Source organism: Symphalangus syndactylus, chromosome 18 (genome assembly GCF_028878055.3).
Source record: "Symphalangus syndactylus isolate Jambi chromosome 18, NHGRI_mSymSyn1-v2.1_pri, whole genome shotgun sequence".
NCBI lineage: Eukaryota > Metazoa > Chordata > Mammalia > Primates > Hylobatidae > Symphalangus > Symphalangus syndactylus.
Window position 1 is genome coordinate 18,582,960 of NC_072440.2, and position 19,070 is coordinate 18,602,029.

A 19,070-nucleotide genomic window follows, 5' to 3' on the forward strand; every position below is an offset into this window, starting at 1 on the left:
CTCCCTCAGCCTCCCACAGTGCTGGGATTACAGGTGGAAACTTGCACCTGGCCTCTAACTTTTGTGAACATCCAAAAAACTACAAACGTTGAAATCATCTTAATATTGCTGACTCTGGATCAATCTGTATCTTCTACCTCCATAACACTATTTCTGATCTGGGCAAGGGCAGCTTTCCCCCCCACCTTTTTTTTTTTTTTTTTTTTTTTTTTTTATTGAGATGGAGTTTTGCTCGTCTTTTTTTTTTTATTGAGATGGAGTTTTGCTCGTCTCCCAGGCTGGAGTGCAATGGCGTGATCTCGGCTCACTGTAATCTCCGCCTCCTGGGTTCAAACGATTCTCCTGCCTCAGCCTCCCGAGTAGCTGGGATTACCAGTGCCCGCCACCATGCCCAGCTTTTTAAAAAAATTTTTAGTAGAGATGGGGTTTCTCCATGTTAGACTGGTATCAAACTCCTGAACTCAGGTCATCTACCCGCCTCAGCCTCCCAAAGTGCTAGGATTACAGGTGTGAGCCACGGCGCCCGGGGCCTAGTTTTGTATTTTTAGCAGAGACGGGGTTTCACCATGTTGGCCAGGCTGGTCTTGAACTCCTGACGTCAGGTGATCCACCTGCCTTGGCTTCCCAAAGTGTTGGGATTACAGGTGTTAGCCACCGTGTCCAGCCTCCTATTTAATGACTTCTGCCCCTACTTCCTGCTTTCATCATTGCAGTAAGAATGCGCTGGTCTAACACTTCAACCCGGCTGTCTTTAGCCAGAGGCAGAGATTTGAAACCTGGGAATTTACTGCTTGGAAATGGGATAGAATTCTAAACATTTCCCTTTTGAGGGTTTATTCAGATGAATCCTGGGCCCCTAGTCTTAGGGAGCTGGAAGGCCATCTTTCTGGAACAGGTCTTCACTACTTCCGTTTATCTGGTCTCAGCCAAGTAGACCTGGAGCTGCTCCCTAGCAGAATGTGGTGCACTCTTCTGGGCGCCGCCTCCTCCTCTCCTCCTCTCCCTATCTCCCCTCCAACATCCAGCTTCCACGCTACCCTTTCCAGAAACATTTCCAATTCCCATCAGCTAGGTTTTCTTTCATGGATTCCCTCTTGCATTCCTTGCATACATCACTTGGTACTTGGTCATGCTATCTTCTAGACCTTAAGCTGGTTAGGTTGAGGGCAGGGCTGCATGCTGCTCGTGTGCTCTGCCTGGCCTGGCACAGGTGTAGCTGCTTCATGGATATCTGCTGGGTCACTGAGCTGAAGCAGGTGGATGCTTGATACATTTTCTGGGGCTGGCTCTGATGAACGCTGAGTGAGTTCACCTCACATTAAAATGCTGGTAAGGTGGCTCATGCCTGTAATCCCAGCAATTTGGGAGGCCAAGGTGGGAGGATCACTTGAGTCCAGGAGTTTGAGACCAGACTGGGTAATATAGCAAGACCCTGTCTCTATAAAAATTTTAAAAAGTCAGCCAGGCATGATGGTACACACCTTTGAGTCCCAGCTACTAGGGAGGCTGAGGTGAGAGGACTGCTTCAGCCCATGAGTTTGAGGCTACAGTGAACTACAGTTGTGCCACTGCATTCCAGCCTGGGTGATGAGACTGTCCTAAAAAAAAAAAAAAAAAAAAAAAGATGGTTGTTTTCAGACTAACATAGTAGCAACAGGTCAACATATCTGAAATCCTTTAGCAGTCATATATGGTTAGTGCAAATCTCTGTGATAAAAGATCTGGAATTGATACCAAAGCAGCTCAGTACTTTTTAGTGTACTAACATTTAACAACTTGTTCACAGCTACTGCAATGTTCAGATGGAGGATCAATAATCTCTCCATTCTTTGAGCATCTAGCGTTATTACTGGACTCGTGTAATCTCTCTCAGCCTTCTAGGTTTTATTTCCACACATTTTCCTTCCCTTCAACCCGATTCCAGCTGACTTCTTTGTATGCAGTTAGCAAACAGGAGTGTTCCCCTTCGTCTTCTCTGTTTCTAAAAGACAGAGTCTCACTCTGTCGCTGAGGTTGGACTGCAGTGGTGAGATCTCGGCTAACTGCAACCTCCACCTCCAGGATCTGAGAGATTCGCCTGCCTCAGCCTCCCGAGTAGCTGTGACTACAGGTGCCCACCACCACGCCCTGCTTATTTTATTTTTAGTAGAGATGGGGGTTTCACCATATTGGCCAGGCTGGTCTTGAACTCCTGACCTCGTGCTCTGCCTGCCTTGGCCTCCCAAAATGTTGGGATTATAGGCGAGAGCCACCATGCCTGGCAAGTCTTGTTTTTTTCAAGAAGTTACTCGGGACTTAGGCAGATATGATCCGTCTTCTTTGGTCCTCCTTCTCATCCCTGTAAGATGAAGGTGATTAGAAGACCATGAGGTCATCCTTAAGGGGTCCTGTATCAAGGTGTTAAGTAGGTATCACTTCCACCTTGACTGTTAGCTGGTACCTGCAGTACTTTTTCCCAGAACTTTGGACAAATTCACCAAGATCTACTTGTGAATACATTATACGTAGTAGATTAAAGAGGCTATAAGCTAATGATTTCACTTTTTCCTCTGAATCCTAAGCATTAGGCACTTAAACGGGTGTACTCCAAGACAAAGATGTGTTATCAAGTGAACCAAAGTCAGGGTGTCTGTCTCACACAGTTTATTTAACAATAGGTAATAAGAAATCAAATTTAACAGTCTATACAGTGATCCAAAGTTCATATTTATAAGTAATCAACTTTAATTGCATGATTTACAACAGTTGAGGGTTTTTGCTCTCTATTTTCAAGTTTTATAGAAAGTGTGTGTGTGTGTGTGGGGGGGGGGGGTAGGGTAAGGAGGAAGAAAGCAAGCAAAGAAGAAACCCCCAGGGACATTTTGCGTGTTAAAATCATCCCACCGGAATCGTTTCTTACCCTCTTTTTTTTTTCCTTTGTTAGATGTAAAAATAACGAAAAAAATTCTTTCAAGAAACAGAAACCACAATATATAATACATCGATTTGGCAGCTGCCCCTGTATATTTTTGAAAAAGTCATTTTTCTCTCTACATGTACAAATTATTTTAATACTTGAAGTTTTACGCTCAGACTTACAGAATAGAAAATTTTCTGGAGCACAAAAGTTGACTTGAGGGGAAGAAAGGGAGTTTTTTTTTTGTTTTTGTTTTTTTTTTTAACATTTTTTAAAAGAATGAACATCTTTGCACCCAGAGAAAAAAAATTGGTATTTTAATATATATTTATATATATTTATATATATATAGAATGTAATTTTAAAGTAACATTAACCCCTTTTGTCCTCTGGTTTTAGAAATGTTTTAACTCTTCCATAAAGTGAGGAAAATAGGGAAAAATGTCAACCATCTGCACCAGTAAATAATAACTATTAATATTACATATGTTCATTAATTTAAAAAAAATAATAAAACCTATTGGAGGTGCAAGGCAGGAGCATATTGTTTGGCTTCACAGGCCTCAGCCTCCTCCCAGTGCACACTTGAACCACACACACAAGGGGGAAAAAAGGCTGGTGGTAACCAGCCATAACAAAAATATATTCTTTGTATTCTATCATCCCTCAGGTTCATCTTGCATGTTTGCTTTAAACCACAAACGGCTACTGCACAGTTCTTATGTGTTCCAAGGAAAATTGTCTTTTAGGCTACGAAAGATTCAAAAAAATTGTTTTCAGTACAAAAAGTCTTGTTAAGAGAAAATAATTTTTTTGCTCCCAAAATACTACAAGGTGTCTCTAGTGTATGTCTAGTGTACTCTGTGAGAGGTTTGAATTCAAGTCTGAGTTATCGGTGCTGAGTCCCAGGTCCGTGGCGCTTGCACCATGGAGGTTTGCCATGCCTGGATTACTAGCAAGCTGAGAAAGCATTGAATTCTGGTCCGGGCTGGCAAAATGCCCTTGTTCCATGGGGTTGGCCTGGGCAGCTACCAGTCCAGGATGTGGGGAACTTGTCTGTGGGGAAACGTGGTGTGGAGAAGGCTGAGGCTGCATCCTTGGGGAAGGGCTGGAGTGGGGGGGCTGGGACTGTGGCCGTGGAGAAGGGACAGGCTGGGGAGAGCGCACTTGATTGGAGAGAGAATTAGGGATCTGCTGGCCTTGTAGGTGTGGGGACTGGGCCTGATTTGGGAGCATATGCTGTTGGGGGCTCATGGGGTTGGGCTGAGCAGGGGACCCCATCTGTTGCTGAAGGAGTCGCTGCTGATAGGCCTGTAGACTGGCACCTGCCTCTGCTCCCAAGGCCTGGGGAAGCTGGCCCATCTGTCCCATATTTCCTTGTTGCATCTGTTGCATGTGATGCTGCATCCGCTGCTGCTGCTGCTGCTGCTGTGGTGGGTAGCCAACTCCTTGGGGTTGCTGGAACTGGTTATGGTTGGCCATTCCAGGGCCTATTCCTGGCCCTGCTCCCTGTTGCTGCTGCTGTTGCATCATCTGCTGTCGTCTCAAGATGTCTCGGAATTGTGAAGGCATGGTGTTGTGGTTCATGTTCATCTGCTGAGCCTGGGGGCTCATCCCTCCCATGGGTGGCTGGAGTTGCTGCTGTGGTTGCTGCTGGGGCAGGCCAGCCCTCTGGACGCCCGCCTGCATTGGATTCATGTTCTGCATGGCTGGATTGGAGTGGACCCCCTGCTGACCTGGCATGGTAGGTGGCTGCAGCCCTGGCTGCCCCTGGGGCATGCCAGGCTGCCCAGGGATGGGTTGTGGATTAGAGTTGGCGTACTTGGCAGCCCGCTGCTTGATGAATGCAGCCAACAGCTGGGGGTTGGCGTGAAGGATACTAAGCACCTGTTGCTGCTGTAGGGGAGAGCTGGGAGACCTGAGAGTCCGCAAAAGGTTTTGTAAGGCTTGTTGAGACACAGTGCCTGGTTTGAGTGGGCTCACACCTACCTGGCCCAATCCTGGTTGTGGAGCCATGTTCAAGGGTTGACCATGCTGGGCCACTGACATCATGGCTGGCCTTGGCATCCCAGACTGTAATTGCTGGGGCTGAGGCAATCCTCCTTGGCCCCAGGGTGGCTGTTGCTGCATCCCTGTCGGTCCGATCCCTGGCTCCAAATGCCCACTGGGACCTCTGGTCATGGGAGGTGGGTTCATACCCATGGGGGCCATAGGAGTCATCGGGGGCATCTGGTGTTGGATTGGCCTTTGAAAAATTTGCACGTGGGCCATCTGGCGCTGCGTCTCTGCTGCTCTCTGAATCTGCATTGCCATTTCCACTGCTGCAGGTGGGGGCCCTGGAAGGGGTGGCTGAGCAGTCTGAGGAGGGGTTGGAGGGGTCACCTGGCCTGCTGCCTTACCCTGGGACACAGGGCCAGCAGCTTGAGTCCTGGGCAAGTAGGGTGGCATGCTGTTGGGAGGGGTAGGCTGAGGCTGAGAAGTGGGCTGGGGCGTCTGCGGGGTGGTTGGCTGTTGGCCAGTTGGTGTCGTTGGGGTGGCAGGAGTGGGGGAAGGGAGGCCCTGTTGCTGCCCAACCACACCAGTCCGCTGCATGCTGGCCATCCTCCTGCGAAGCATTTGGGCCTGCTGTAGTCGGTGCTGCAGCTGTTGCTGCCGGAGCTTCTGCTTGATGTTTAGGCAGAACGGCACCGGGCATTTGTTCTCCTGGCAGTGCTTGGCATGGTAGCAGCAGAGGGCAATGAGCTGCTTGCAGATGGGGCACCCGCCATTGGTTTTCCGTTTGCAACCCTTGGTATGCTGCACAACCCGCTTCATCTTCTGGCAGGATGGCAGTGAGCAATTGGCATTCCGACACTGGCAAGCATGGACCAGAGACTGGATGCAGCGCTGGATACTTAGGCGGCGAGAATCGCCTGGGCTCTGGGTGGCTGCAGCCTGCTGGTTGTTGCTCTCATCATCTAAGCCAAGACCTAGTTTCTCCATTTTGTGGTCATGGTTTTTAGTGTTATAGCAGGTGATACACAAGTCATAATCCTAGGGAAAAAACAGGAGGTGCAGGTAAACTCTCCAAGACTTAAGTCATTCAAAAGTATTTTAGATATTCTGTTTGGGCTAGAAAAGCCCCTTTCGTAGAACAAAAAACTAGCCTCTTCAGCTCTGCCCCTCAAACACGAGGCCAAGCCCCTAGCATCCCACAGGCCTATATAAAACATGTGGCTGCATGGCCCCTCACAACAACCCTGCAGAGCTCACCTCCTTCCCACAACCCGGTGCCTACCTCACAGACAGTACAGTGCCAGCGTGTCTCCACATGGTGCTTGCATTCATTGCAGGTGTAGACAAAGCGGTCCTGGCTCTGCGTGTGCAGCTCCACCAGCATGCACATGGTGGACCACTGGGCTCTTCGGAGTGAAGAGAACTCCAGGTGCTTGTCCCTTGCCAGTGTGAGAAACGCATCCCGACCATCCATCAGATCGCAGGGGATGAGAGGGTCAGGATCAACAATGGGAGGCAGGGAGTTGGCAGCAGGGCCAGCAATGAGGCGGATCACAAAGAACACCTGCAAAACAGACAGTGTCTTTTTTTGAGACACGGCCTCGCTCTGTCATCCAGGCTGGAGTGCAGTGGCGTGATCTTGGCTCACTACAACCTCTGCCTCCTGGGCTCAAGCAATTATCCCACCTTGGCCTCCTGAATAGCTGAGACCACAGGCCCACACCACCACGCCTGGCTAATTTCTGCATTTTTTGTAGAGACAAAGTTTCGCCATGTTGCCCAGGCTGGTCTCAAACTCCTAAGCTCAAGTGATTTGCCTGCCTCAGCCTCCCAGAGTGCTGGGATTACAGGTGTGAGCAGGTACAGCAGGCTGAGCACCAATGAGACTGGCGAACGCTGAGTTAGTTTCACCGCCATACGCCTCCTGCTCCTTTTCCTGCTTTACCTCTTTGGTCTCGAGACTGACTATAAATAGAACTGAAATGCACATCCTGTGATTTTTTTCTCCTTCATTCAGTAACTCCTTCAGAGTAAGAATGGTTTGGGTGAGGTATAGCACCACGCACAGTGGACATTTTGCCTCAAGGCAGTCTACTTTAAGATGCAATCCATGGTTTAACCTCAATCTAATTACAACAAACCAGACAAATCCAAATATGGAGACAGTATGAAAAACAACTGGCCTGGACTCATGAAGGTCTGTGTAACTTTTCCTACAGGTTTGGAAGGGAATGGAATGGATAAAAAATCTTAGTTCTTGTTGACAAAGCAATAAAATTCTTGTTCATTGAAGTTTGAAAAAACTTGTAACAACCATCAATTCTCATAATCATTAGTGTAAAAGGTATAAAAAGCTGGTATTAGGCCGGGCGCGGTGGCTCATGCTTGTAATCCCAGCACTTTGGGAGGCCGAGGAGGGCGAATCACGAGGTCAGGAGATCGAGACCATGGTGAAACCCCGTCTCTACTAAAAATACAAAAAAAAATTAGCCGGGCGTGGTGGCGGGCGCCTGTAGTCCCAGCTACTCGGAGAGGCTGAGGCAGGAGAATGGCGTGAACCCAGGAGGCGGAGCTTGCAGTGAGCCGAGACTGCGCCACTGCACTCCAGCCTGGGCGACAGAGCGAGACTCTGTCTCAAAAAAAAAAAAAAAAAAAAAAAAAAAAAAAAAAAGCAGCTGGTATTACATATGTATTTGACATTAATTAGTATATAACTATAAACACCTATTAAAGTAATAAAATGTAAAACATCACCTTAGAAATTAGGAACATGTGAGAAACTGCTGTACTGATAACAGATTATTCATCATCTGTGCACACTGGCAGCCACACTCACAGTGTCTCTGGCTAGCAATGTTCACTGCTTCTGCCACCCTACAACCAGGCCAATACTTGGATTTACAACCTAAATTTAAACAGTCATGGAATGTGTCCACAATTTAAGTCAAACCTATTACAATATATTCTAAGGGCTTTTCCCAACTGCCTAGGATTCTGTGGCATTACTTACTGCAGTAACTATGAATTGTTAATAATCATTACCTAACGTATTAGAACTCAGGAATCCTTCCATTTCACTAGCATGGCTGAGATAATGGTTATTATCATTATTACATCATAGCCCATTATTCTAGGCTAACAAAAAAGGGGTGGTGATGGGGGGGAGCAGTGGGGGAAAAGATACTTGGAACACCTATGTATATAGGTGTTCACCATTATAACATCATTATAACAAATTCCTCTCTAAAAAAGATTTTGTGTAACTATTTCTCTCCCAAAGAGACTGGTCAACCAATTTTTAGGTACGGAATTACACTGAAATGAAGTCTTCATTTCCCTCTCAACTTAATTACCACTTCCTATAAGAAGAACTTGATTATATGTCTGAGAACCGGGATAGTAAAATGAGGAGTCTGATCTGTAATTGACTGAACAATCGAGATTACTACCATTGGACAAACTCTGACAGGAATTACTCTTCAGTTCTCCTGGCTTTTATCATCAATTATATGATATTAAAGAGACAAAAAAAATCTTACCCAGTTATTTTCCCAAATGACTACAAAAACAACTAAACAATGTAAATGATGAAATAACTCAAAAAGTTTGGAGAAGGGGGTTGTAAGTCCATATGTGGAAGTTTAACTTTTCTCCAATTCTATTTATTAATTCACTTTCAGAAAGGTTAATCTTTTAATCTTTGAAACAGAGTCTCACTCTGTCACCCAGGCTGTAAGTGCAGTGGTGTGGTATCGACTCACTGCAACCTCTGCCTCCCAGGTTCAAGTGATTCTCCCACCTCAGCATCCCAAGGATTACAGGCATGTGCCACCACGCCAGGCTAATCTTTGTATTTTTAGTAGAGATGGGGTTTCGGTTCGCCATGTTGGCCAGGCTGGTCTCCAACTCCTGACCTCAAGTGATCTGCCTGCCTCAACCTCCAAAGTGCTGGGATTATAGGCATGAGCCACCACGCCCAGCAAACAGTGTTTTTATTCATTTATTTCTTTTTCTGAGGCGGACTTTCGCTCTTGTTGCCCAGGCTGGAGTGCAATGGGGTGAACCTCGGCGCACTACAATCTCCACTTCTCAGGTTCGAGCGATTCTCCTGCCTCAGCCTCCTGAGTAGCTGGGATTACGGGCATGTGCCACCATGCCTGGCTAATTTTGTATTTTTAGTAGAGCAGGGTTTCACCATGTTGGTCAGGCTGGTCTTGAACTCCTGACCTCAGGTGATCCACCTGCCTCGGCCTTCCAAAACGCTGGGATTACAGGTGTGAGCCACCATGCCTGGCCAGAAATCTTGCTGTTTGTCCCCAACTCTGGGTGGCTGCATCTTACCTCTTTATGCTTCTCCATGGTGGCATACAGTTTCTGTGAGAGGTCGTTAGATACATTGGGCATCCCGGGTTTCTTCTTGTTGCCCCTACTCAGGCTGCTCTTATTTTTGCTGGTTTTCTTATTATTCTTCTTCTTAGCATTTTTGCTGTCTCCCTTGGTCACCTGTAGAGTAGCACAAAGGAGATAAGAAAACAAGGTTTTTGTTAAGTAATTTGGAAATAACAATGAATATCTCCCTTCTTTGAAACTAGATATCATAATCTTATGCCTGTAACTTATTTTACTAGCTGTCCTCTTCACTTACTCTTTCTCCTTAAAGTTGTTATTTGACCTAATTTTCTCCCAGTGATCTTTCATTAAGGCAATGGCAGCCCTTTAGCTTTTTGCCTACAAGAGGCCGCAGAATGTGCAGACCCTGCAAATTGAATGTATCCCAGATTGGGGCTAGGGAACAAGGAAGGGGTGGCACTTTCGGGTAGTGAAGAGTGTATCAAAGTGGGGAGCCAAAAGACCTTCGTTTTATTTCCTTCCACTCATATTCTAAAATGTTATGAGCGTAAAAATACTAAATGACAAGGCTGTAAGAGTTTGTTAACAGATTAAGGGTGCCTCTTGTAAGTTAAATTCAATGGTGGTAATTCTAGATACGCTATGAGGAAATAACTGGTGAGGTTACTAAGCCAGGCTTAGTAACTTAACAGGTACATTCTGACTCAGGCCTGTTTTGTATAGCTAAGAATGGTTTTTATATTTAAAAAGAGTGTGTGTTTTTAAAAGAGAGAAAATATGCCAGAGATATGTGACCCACAAGGCCTATAATATTCATAACCTAGTCCTTCAGATAAGTAATCTTCTATCAGTTTTTCAGGATTTCCTTCAGTTTCTTTTATCATTTCACATTACTCGAAGTCTGAGATGCCATTTTAAAAGGGGGTCTGATGCTTTTTGTCCAACTTAAAGAGCTCTTTTACACCTGAGAGCTTTAAAACCCAATTGAAAGTTTAAGTGCACTTCTGGATTAAATATTAGAATCATGATAGAAGTTTCAAAGGAAACTCAATGCCCTTACATCTGTGCTTTCATTGCTGGTGTTTTCCTCTCGTTTTCTCTCTTCTTCCTCCTGTTCTAGTTCCTTAATGCTTTCTTCCAGAACATTGGGCCAGAAATCACCCTCGAAGTAAGGCAATTCCTTTGCACTTGTTAATCTATCTTCAGTAGCTTGTTTAAAAATATCCTGTGAAAACATGCATGTACATATAGGAATTTCTGTTCTTTTAAAGCATTGATTATACAGAATAATCATGGCTGACAAACATGAAAGCTTAAAATGTCTTGAAAGCTGGCAGAGACTGTATACCTAAGCCATAAGCCAGGGAGTATTTAGAAAAATAAATAGTAAAAAGGCCTGGCCTAAAGGTAATATTTCCGGTTTTCTATTTCTTCTACCCACAAAAACAGGGAGCTTATCTGCCTTTATATAACCAAGTGGCAATTATCCTGCCAGGATCAATGTCAGCGTGGTAGCACCATCACGTATGCCATGGCCCTTACCACTCCTTATCACAGAATATGTGGTATGAAGCATACCCTCCTCATACCCATCCTTGGAATTTCAGCAGCTTTTACTGACAGCTTTGTTCAAAATGACCAAAACTACAAATACTGGAAATAGTATCTGCTGCAGAATGATTTGCTGGGCTGCTTAGGACAAATTCTTTATTTAGTTGAACTACTAAACTGAGGAAGACAAGCCTGTATCATGAGACAGCCTATATTTATGAATGTTTAACATAATATTGTTAATTAAGAATATATTTTTGGCCAGGTGCAGTGACTCACACCTGTAATCCCAGCACTTTGGGAAGCCGAGGCAGGTGGATCACCTGAGGTCAGGAGTTCGAGACCAGCCTGACCAATGTGGAGAAACCTCATCTCTACTAAAAATACAAAAAATTAGCCTGGAGTGGTGGCGCATGCCTGTAATCCCAGCTACTCAGAAGGCTGAGATAGGACAATCACTCAAACCCAGGAGACAGAGGTTGCAGTGAGCCTAGATTGCACCATGGCACTCCAGCCTGAAACTCCGTCCGAAAAAAAAAAAAAAAAATATATATATATATATATATATATATTTATTTATTTATTTATTTATTTCTGGCCGGGTGATGTGGCTCATGCTCATAATCCCAGCACTTTGAGAGGCTGAGACGGCGGATCACTTGAGCTCAGGAGTTTGAGACCAGCCTGGGCAACGGGTGAAATCTTGCCTCTACAAAAAATACACAAAAATTAGCTAGGTGTGGTAGTGTGCACCTGTAGTCCCAGCAACTCAGGAAGCTGAGGTGGGAGGATGGCTTGAGCCTGGGAGGCACACGTTGCAGTGAGCGGGTATCATGCCACTGCACCTAGCCTGGGTGACAGAGAGTGACCCTGTCTGAAAACAAAACACCCCCACCCCGAAAACCCTAACCAACCCAAACCAAGCAAACAAAAAACCAAAACAAAAAGATGTATTTTAAGGCCAGGCCTGTACAGTGGCTCATGCCTGTAATCCCAGCACTTTGGATTACTTGAGGCCAAGAGTTCAAGTCCAGCCTGGGCAGCATGGCGATACCCCAACTCTATCCCAACCCTCCCCCCAAGAATAAATAAAATAAAATTTTGGTTACATGTTTAAAACAGGGATTTCTTGATCTTCTTGATCTACCACTCTTCAAAACCTGGCTTTTCTTACATTGAAAAATTTTGAATATACAAAATAAATGCAATCAAATTAGCATTTTTACGAATTACATGCAAGAGGTAGAACAAGCAAGACTTTTGTTTAAAAAAAAAAAAAAGTTAAATGACAGAATACAGAGCAGCAACATTAATGCATTTCCACACCTATTGTCAGCACCTGGCCCCCATGTTCCAACTGACCTTGTAGTCATGGACAATACGCTCTGATACAGCCTTGTCAAGCATTTTTTTGTACCATTCCTGCAGTCGCTTGGGCTTGGGTATCTTCTGGTCAGGAGGATGGCAATGGAAGATATAATCATCTCCCTCACTTGGTGGACATGCCCAAATATGCCCTGTTGTGTAACTAACAATATACAAAGAGAAAGAACATTAAGGAAAAAAGATAATCTATTCTAGAAGGCTACACTTTAAACCACAAGGTGGAGTTGATATAGATACCAATAATTTTTCCCAAGGTAACACAGTGTATATACAACCCAGAATGAGATTAGCATTGTGAGGCCAAAATTAGGCATAACTCACAGTAGTAACAATGGATCTCATATTGCCTACTTATTTTTGGAGGCCATGGCGGGATGTTGTGAATCTCAGCCACAAAGTGGATGACTTAGCCCTGGATCCAAAAACCCTAAGTTTGCATGTTAAGACCAAATGAAGATTACACTGCAAAGGAAAATGGACCCGTTTAACAAGAGAGCTAAATTAAAAGGCACACTGTTCAGAGAAACAGACTTCAAGATGAGGGAGTGAATGTTTCCAATGACATACATACTCTAAGGGTAAGTAGTATCTCCAGAGCTGTTTTTGGTCTTGATACCCAGGTTGTAAAAGGATCAAATGCAGTTAAAATTCTGCCCTCAAAGGAGAGGCACAAATCAAACTTCAAAGCAAAGTGGACCCAATGGCTTAGCTTACAAATAAAACTAATGTTGGATGGGTGAAACTAGGGCCAACATATCCATTTCTCTCTACTGACAACATTAACTTCAAAGGGGCTCCAACAAAGTTGAGAGAATTGTTAGGTAAGTACTAAAATGAGGAAAAAAAGGCCAAGAGTTATGTATTTGCATATTTAACCTGTATCTCACCAGAATGCCATGCTAATTAAAAACCATTATCAAAATATGCTTACCCTAATTTCTTGACATATTCTAAATATCCAATTAGGATTTCATGATAGACTGCAGTCCTCAAGCATTTAGGACGGAAGAAATGAACACTATCGAGGTAAGATATGTATACTCTCCTATACAAAATGAAGAGAGAAAAAAAAGTCAGGTCATATAATGAGTTCTTTACTCCATGTGCCTAATAACACCCTCTCACTCTCCCAGGCTCTTTGCTCACGTCGTTATTTGTGAAGCTCATCACAGGCAGGTAGTCGACTCCATCGTGAACCCTTCAGGAAAGTTCAGTGAGCCTGTGGTTTCCTTCTATTTGTAGTAACTAGCAGTGCCTGGCACATACACATCAATCAGTATTTGGTGATCCCTACACATTCTCATTATTGCCTTTATACTATTTTTGGAGAAAAGAAATTCCCACCCTATTCGTATGATATGTTTTCACAGAGCTACTTAATCCAGATTTAAGCTCATTTTCTGAAGAGTAGTACGTTTGTTTTCAAATGCCAATTTCAGGCTGCTATTCATATCCTTTATTACTATGACCACAGAAGAGCAGTATTGAGCAGTTATTTTGTTTGGGGGTTTGCTTTTTAATCTGTTTCACTTTAAAATGATTGGACACTTGAGATTTTGCATTTCCAAACCAAACACACTAAATATTTTCTTGCCTGTTATGCTTTTCCACCTATTGTAAGTTGGAACTCCCACACAAATCCGGAGCTAGCCACTGCGAGCTAGTCATACCTCTGGTTGGGTGGAGGGCAGTCAGAACCATACTCTTGAACATGCATGCCAAAGAAGCACAGGTCAACGCCATCAATTTCTTCAAAGGCAAAGAGGGCTTTGGTTCGGTATGGAAAGGATTCTGCCATCTCTCCACTGTCCACAAACCTATAGAATTGAGATGGTCGAGGGACCACAACATAACTCGTTCAGATTGGAATCACCAATGGTAACCATGTATAAGCAATTTTGGATCCACGAGGAGAAGAAAAGTGAAATGACTAGATACCTTGCTTTCATGCCTGGTTTTACTTCCACGGTTTTGTCAGAAGCATGAACTACCCTAACAGTGACCTCTCCTGACTCAGGGTGATTCTGTCGCCTCAGAAAGTCATTCACACGATTCTCTAGAAACGTGCCAAGTCTGGTAGATGGCAACCCTAGGAACGTAAAAGTTAAAAGTTACTGAGGTGCAAAGTTACTATTGTTAGTCTTAAGGTTCAACCTCAAATCTCATTTGTACTTTTTTCAATACAAACAGGATAACTTGGTGAAATTTTAAAAAATCATAGCAAAGCAGTCACTACTTTGCAGATTTGCATGTCATATTAGTGCAGGGAACATGGTAATCTTCTCCATATCATTCTAATTTTAATACATGTGCTGTTAAAGCAGACAAAGTACTCAATAATTTCTAAATGTCATTTTCCCCAACTTTTCATTTTGAAAAATTTCCAATTTTCAAAGAGTTTATAAAAATACAGAACAGGGGCCGGGTGTGGTGGCTCACGCCTGTAATCCCAGCACTTTGGGAGGCTGAGGTGGGCGAATCACCTGAGGTCAGAAGTTCGAGACCAGCCTGGCCAACACGCTGAAACCCTGTCTCTACTAAAAATACAAAAATTAGCCAGGCATGGTGGCGCACACCTGTAATTCCAGCTACTTGGGAGGCTGAGGCACGAGAATTGCTTGAACCCGGGAGGCAGAGGTTGCAGTGAGCTGAGATTGCGCCACTATGGGCAACAGCGAGACTCTGTCTCAAAAAAAAAAAAAAAAAACCACACACACAAAAAACAAACAGAAATAGAACAACGGCCAGGAGACAAGGCTCACACCCATAATTCTAATCCCTGTACTTTGGGAGGCTGAGGTGGGAGGATTGTTTGAATCCAGGAGTTCAAGATCAGCCTGGACAACACAGTGAAACCTTGTTCCAAAAAAACAAAAACAAAACCCAACCAACCAAACATATATATATATACACACACACACACAAATATATAAACAATGAACATCTCTATGTACTTTGCCTAGATTGCAGTAATATTTTAAAGTAACAAAGGTTGAGAATTTTGAGAAACCTTACAAGAATCAAAGTAATCTGTAGATTAGTAAAACACCCCAAAACTAAATCAAATGCTCCATTTAGATTATTAGTGTTAATTACTTACATGATAAAATTTTTGACATCCTCCTGGCACAACAGAAAAGAATCACATAAGGCCAAAAGGTAGCCCATATAAATGGTGTGAACTGAGGGGCTGGGCATGGTGGCTCACGCCTGTAATCCCAGTACTTTGGGAGGCGAAGGTGGCTGGATCACCTGTGATCAGGAGTTTGAGATCAGCCTGGCCAACACGGCAAAACCCCATCTCTACTAAAAATACAAAAATTAGCTGGGTGTGGAGGCACATGCCTGTAGTCCCAGCTACACTAGAGGCTGAGACAGAAGAATCACATGAACCTGGGAGGCGGAGGTTGCAGTGAGCTGAGATCTGCCATTGCACTACAGCCTGGGTGACAGAGTGAGACTCCCAAAAAATAAAAAATAATAAATAAACAAACTGAGGGATGGCAATTCCGGCCAATCATTTCCACACCTTATTCCTCCTTTATGAAATGCCCCAAATAGGGAAAAATATAGGACAGGAAAAACATGTTATCTTGTGCATTCTACAAATCCGTTCCTTGGAAATTTGTTTGGTCAATAAATTTCACACGAAAAAGTGTATATCAACTATAAGGAGATTATAGAATTATTTTATTTTTACTCTATTACTGTGATTAAAAGCAAAGTAATTCACCTTGGATGGTTTATCTAGGCTTCAGGTAAGTTTTGCCAAAATTTACCTTTAAGAATAAAACTTACTTTTAGCAGAAAACTTATTTTCTTTCCTAGTTCGTGCACTTTTCTTTAAACAGCCATCACAGACGAATCTAAATGTAAACCAAAACTTTGCTTACACAACTTAAACTGTTGAATTTATACTAACAAAAAGTTAAAATTCAAAAGACAATCTAGCAGAAGTATTTCTAAATTTCTAATGAACAGTTAATAAAATATACAAAGAGCTTTTAGAAATCAATAAAAACAAAAAAGATAATTGAAAAACAAGCAACAGACATGAAGAAACATGAAGGGCATATAAATTGGCTTACACAGGAAAAGATGATCAAGGATTACAAATCAAGATAGGTTTTGCTAATGTGATTGGGGAGAAAAATCCCAAGAGGTGACATTTCCTATATGCTACTAGTTGGAAAGTACATTTTGAGAGTAGAACCAGTAGATTCAGTTACTGCAAATGCACATGATATTTGTCTCTAAGTAGAGTTTCTTGTATAAACTTGTTCACCAACCAAGTAAATAAATGGATTATAGTATGTTACAGAATACTATGCATCCACTAAAAATGCAGCAGACATGAATAAGTAGCCAGGTGTGGTGGCTCACGCCTGTAATCCCAGTACTTTGGGAGGCCGAGGTGGGTGGATCATTTGAGGTGAGGAGTTCGAGACCACCCTGACCAACATAATGAAACCCCCCCGTCTCTAGTAAAAATACAAGAATTAGTCAGACATGGTGTTATGTGCCTGTAATCCTAGCTACTCGAGAGGCTGAGGCAGGAGAACTGTCTGAACCCAGGAGGCGGAGGTTGCAGTGAGCTGAGATCACACCACTGCACTCCAGCCCGGGCGATGAAAGTGAGACTCAATCAAAAAAAAAAAAAAAAAAAATCTATGACCTATAACAAAATACAAAAATTAAAAATTAAATATACATAAATCAAGAAAATGTGCTGGGCGCGGTGGCTCATGCCTGTAATCCCAGCACTTTGGGCGGCCGAGGTGGGTGGATCACCTGAGGTCGGGAGTTCAAGACCAGCCTGACCAATATGATGAAACCCCATCTCTACCAAAATACAAAAATTAGCCGGGCATGGTGGCACATGCCTATAATCCCAGCTACTAGGGAGGCTGAGGCAGGAGAATCGCTGGAACCTGGGAGGCAGAGGTTGCAGTGAGCCGAGATTGCGCCATTGCACTCCAGCCTGGGCAACAAGAGCGAAACTCCGTCTCAAAAAAAAAAAAAAAAAAAAAAAAAAAAAGAAAAAAGGGCCGGGCACAGTGGCTCACGCCTGTAATCCCAGCACTTTGGGAGGCCGAGGCAGGTGGATCACGAGGTCAGGAGATTGAGACCACAGTGAAACCCCGTCTCTACTAAAAATACAAAAAATTAGCCGGGTGCGGTGGCGGGCGCCTGTAGTCCCAGCTACTCCGGAGGCTGAGGCAGGAGAATGGCATGAACCTGGGAGGCGGAGCTTGCAGTGAGCCGAGATCACGCCACTGCACTCCAGCCTGGGCGACAGAGCAAGACTCCGTCTCAAAAAAAAAAAAAAAAGAAAAAAGGAAATGTATGATTGTATGTACAAAAGAGTGTTACTCCTGTAGTGAGGAATCTGGGTGGGAAGAGAGAAGCTGAGACCGTCGCTTTTTACTTTATAAATTGTCATACTATTCAAATTTTATAATGAACATAAATTACTTTTAAGAAAAAGCAAGCTTAACACAGTAACAGATTATTTTCATTCAGCTGACTGATCCTAAATTAGAACCACAAGAAGTCTCTTAATCATCTTACAAAATCTGTTAAGGAAAGCACTAAAAAGGCACATTTAAAAGAAAAGTCACACTGAAAATAAAGTATCCACTAAACCATCACCTATTTTCCTTAGTGATATTTTCTATGTGAAAGTAACAGTGAAAAAACGAAAAGTGAAATCTGTCAATTAGCCTGCCCTTTGTTGTAACCTCCAAATCAGGAACAACAATCAGCCCAAGAACAGAGCAGAAGACATGGAGATCCCATCTTAATGAGAAGCACTGGATGTCCCATATATCCCCTTCCTTTGGAACATGGCTGGGATTAGTTCCTCTTGTACAGAGCGATGGTCCCTCCCTTTTACTAGGCAATTACACTATGACTACAGCCTTATAACTTGCTGTTCCTGCCCTAACCAAATGGTAACCCTTACCAGGGCCAGATCTGATCATGCCAGCAGCATGATCCTAGTTTCTAGATGCCTGAACAAAAGCATTTACTTTTTCCTTTGAGACAGAGTCTCACTCTGTCACCCAGGCTGGAGTGCAGTGGCGTGATCTCAGCTCACTGCAACCTCTCCCTCCCAGGTTCAAGTGATTCTCTTGCCTCAGCCTCCCTCCTGAGTAGCTGGATTACAGGCGTGCACCACCACGCCAGGCTAATTTTTGTATTTACAGTAGACACGAGGTTTTGCCATGTTGGTCAGGCTGGTCTGGAACCCCTGTCCTCAGGTGATCCGCCCGCCTCAGCCTCCCAAAGTGCTGGGATTATAGGCGTGAGCCACCTCGCCTGGCCAAAAATATTTACTTTTGACGTGTAATAACTACAATATAATTTTAATAAACAATCCAGCAGAATAAAATATACTTACATGGCTAAGAAGAATGCATAAAAATAAGATAAAAATTTATTTTTGGATACTAGGTTACTTAATTTTTTCAAAGCGAACTATAATTATCGTGGCCAAACCTAAAGAAAAAATTTAAAGATAGTGACTTTGAAGATATAATACGGTCATTGCATACAATAAAAAACTTAATATTTATGATAAAGAAAAATTCCAGAGAAAATAACAACGTTAAGCCTTACCCAGCGGGCCAGATGATCTCATGGTGAAGGACACAGATCTGATGCATCTTTCTTCCGCACTCTGTACATTCAACAAACCTGGAAGAGCAGAGCCAATTCCAAAATTAATCCCAAACCTTAACCAAATGAAAACTTGCAATATTTCCCATGACTTCTGACAAAGACAGCCAAGGTCATGACCAAAGAACCGAAAATAGTTTTAATAAAGTTTCTATTTTTTTAGAGATAGGGTCTCTGTTGTACAGGCTGGAGTGGGTGGCATGATCACAGC

General features: G+C 43.5%; 1 protein-coding gene and 1 non-coding gene across 3 annotated transcripts in view; both read right to left on the bottom strand.

Annotated features, from left to right (window-relative positions):
* Positions 1-2,626: 2,626 nt before the first annotated feature.
* EP300 (E1A binding protein p300) overlaps positions 2,627-19,070 on the bottom strand; it is a 94,182-nt gene continuing 77,738 nt past the window's right edge. For both annotated transcript variants that reach the window (XM_055252744.2, XM_055252743.2), the window contains 10 exons: positions 18,800-18,877; positions 15,977-16,044; positions 14,117-14,267; positions 13,849-13,995; positions 13,110-13,223; positions 12,155-12,320; positions 10,302-10,466; positions 9,233-9,394; positions 6,174-6,455; positions 2,627-5,929 (listed from right to left, as the gene is read on the bottom strand). In XM_055252744.2, coding sequence (XP_055108719.2) covers positions 3,737-5,929; positions 6,174-6,455; positions 9,233-9,394; positions 10,302-10,466; positions 12,155-12,320; positions 13,110-13,223; positions 13,849-13,995; positions 14,117-14,267; positions 15,977-16,044; positions 18,800-18,877 — 3,526 coding nt within the window. In that variant the 3' untranslated portion in view covers positions 2,627-3,736. The remainder of the gene's footprint in view (positions 5,930-6,173; positions 6,456-9,232; positions 9,395-10,301; positions 10,467-12,154; positions 12,321-13,109; positions 13,224-13,848; positions 13,996-14,116; positions 14,268-15,976; positions 16,045-18,799; positions 18,878-19,070) is intronic.
* LOC129468683 (U6 spliceosomal RNA) lies at positions 14,400-14,502 on the bottom strand. The gene has a single exon (XR_008652764.1). It is a non-coding gene; the product is annotated as a U6 spliceosomal RNA (small nuclear RNA).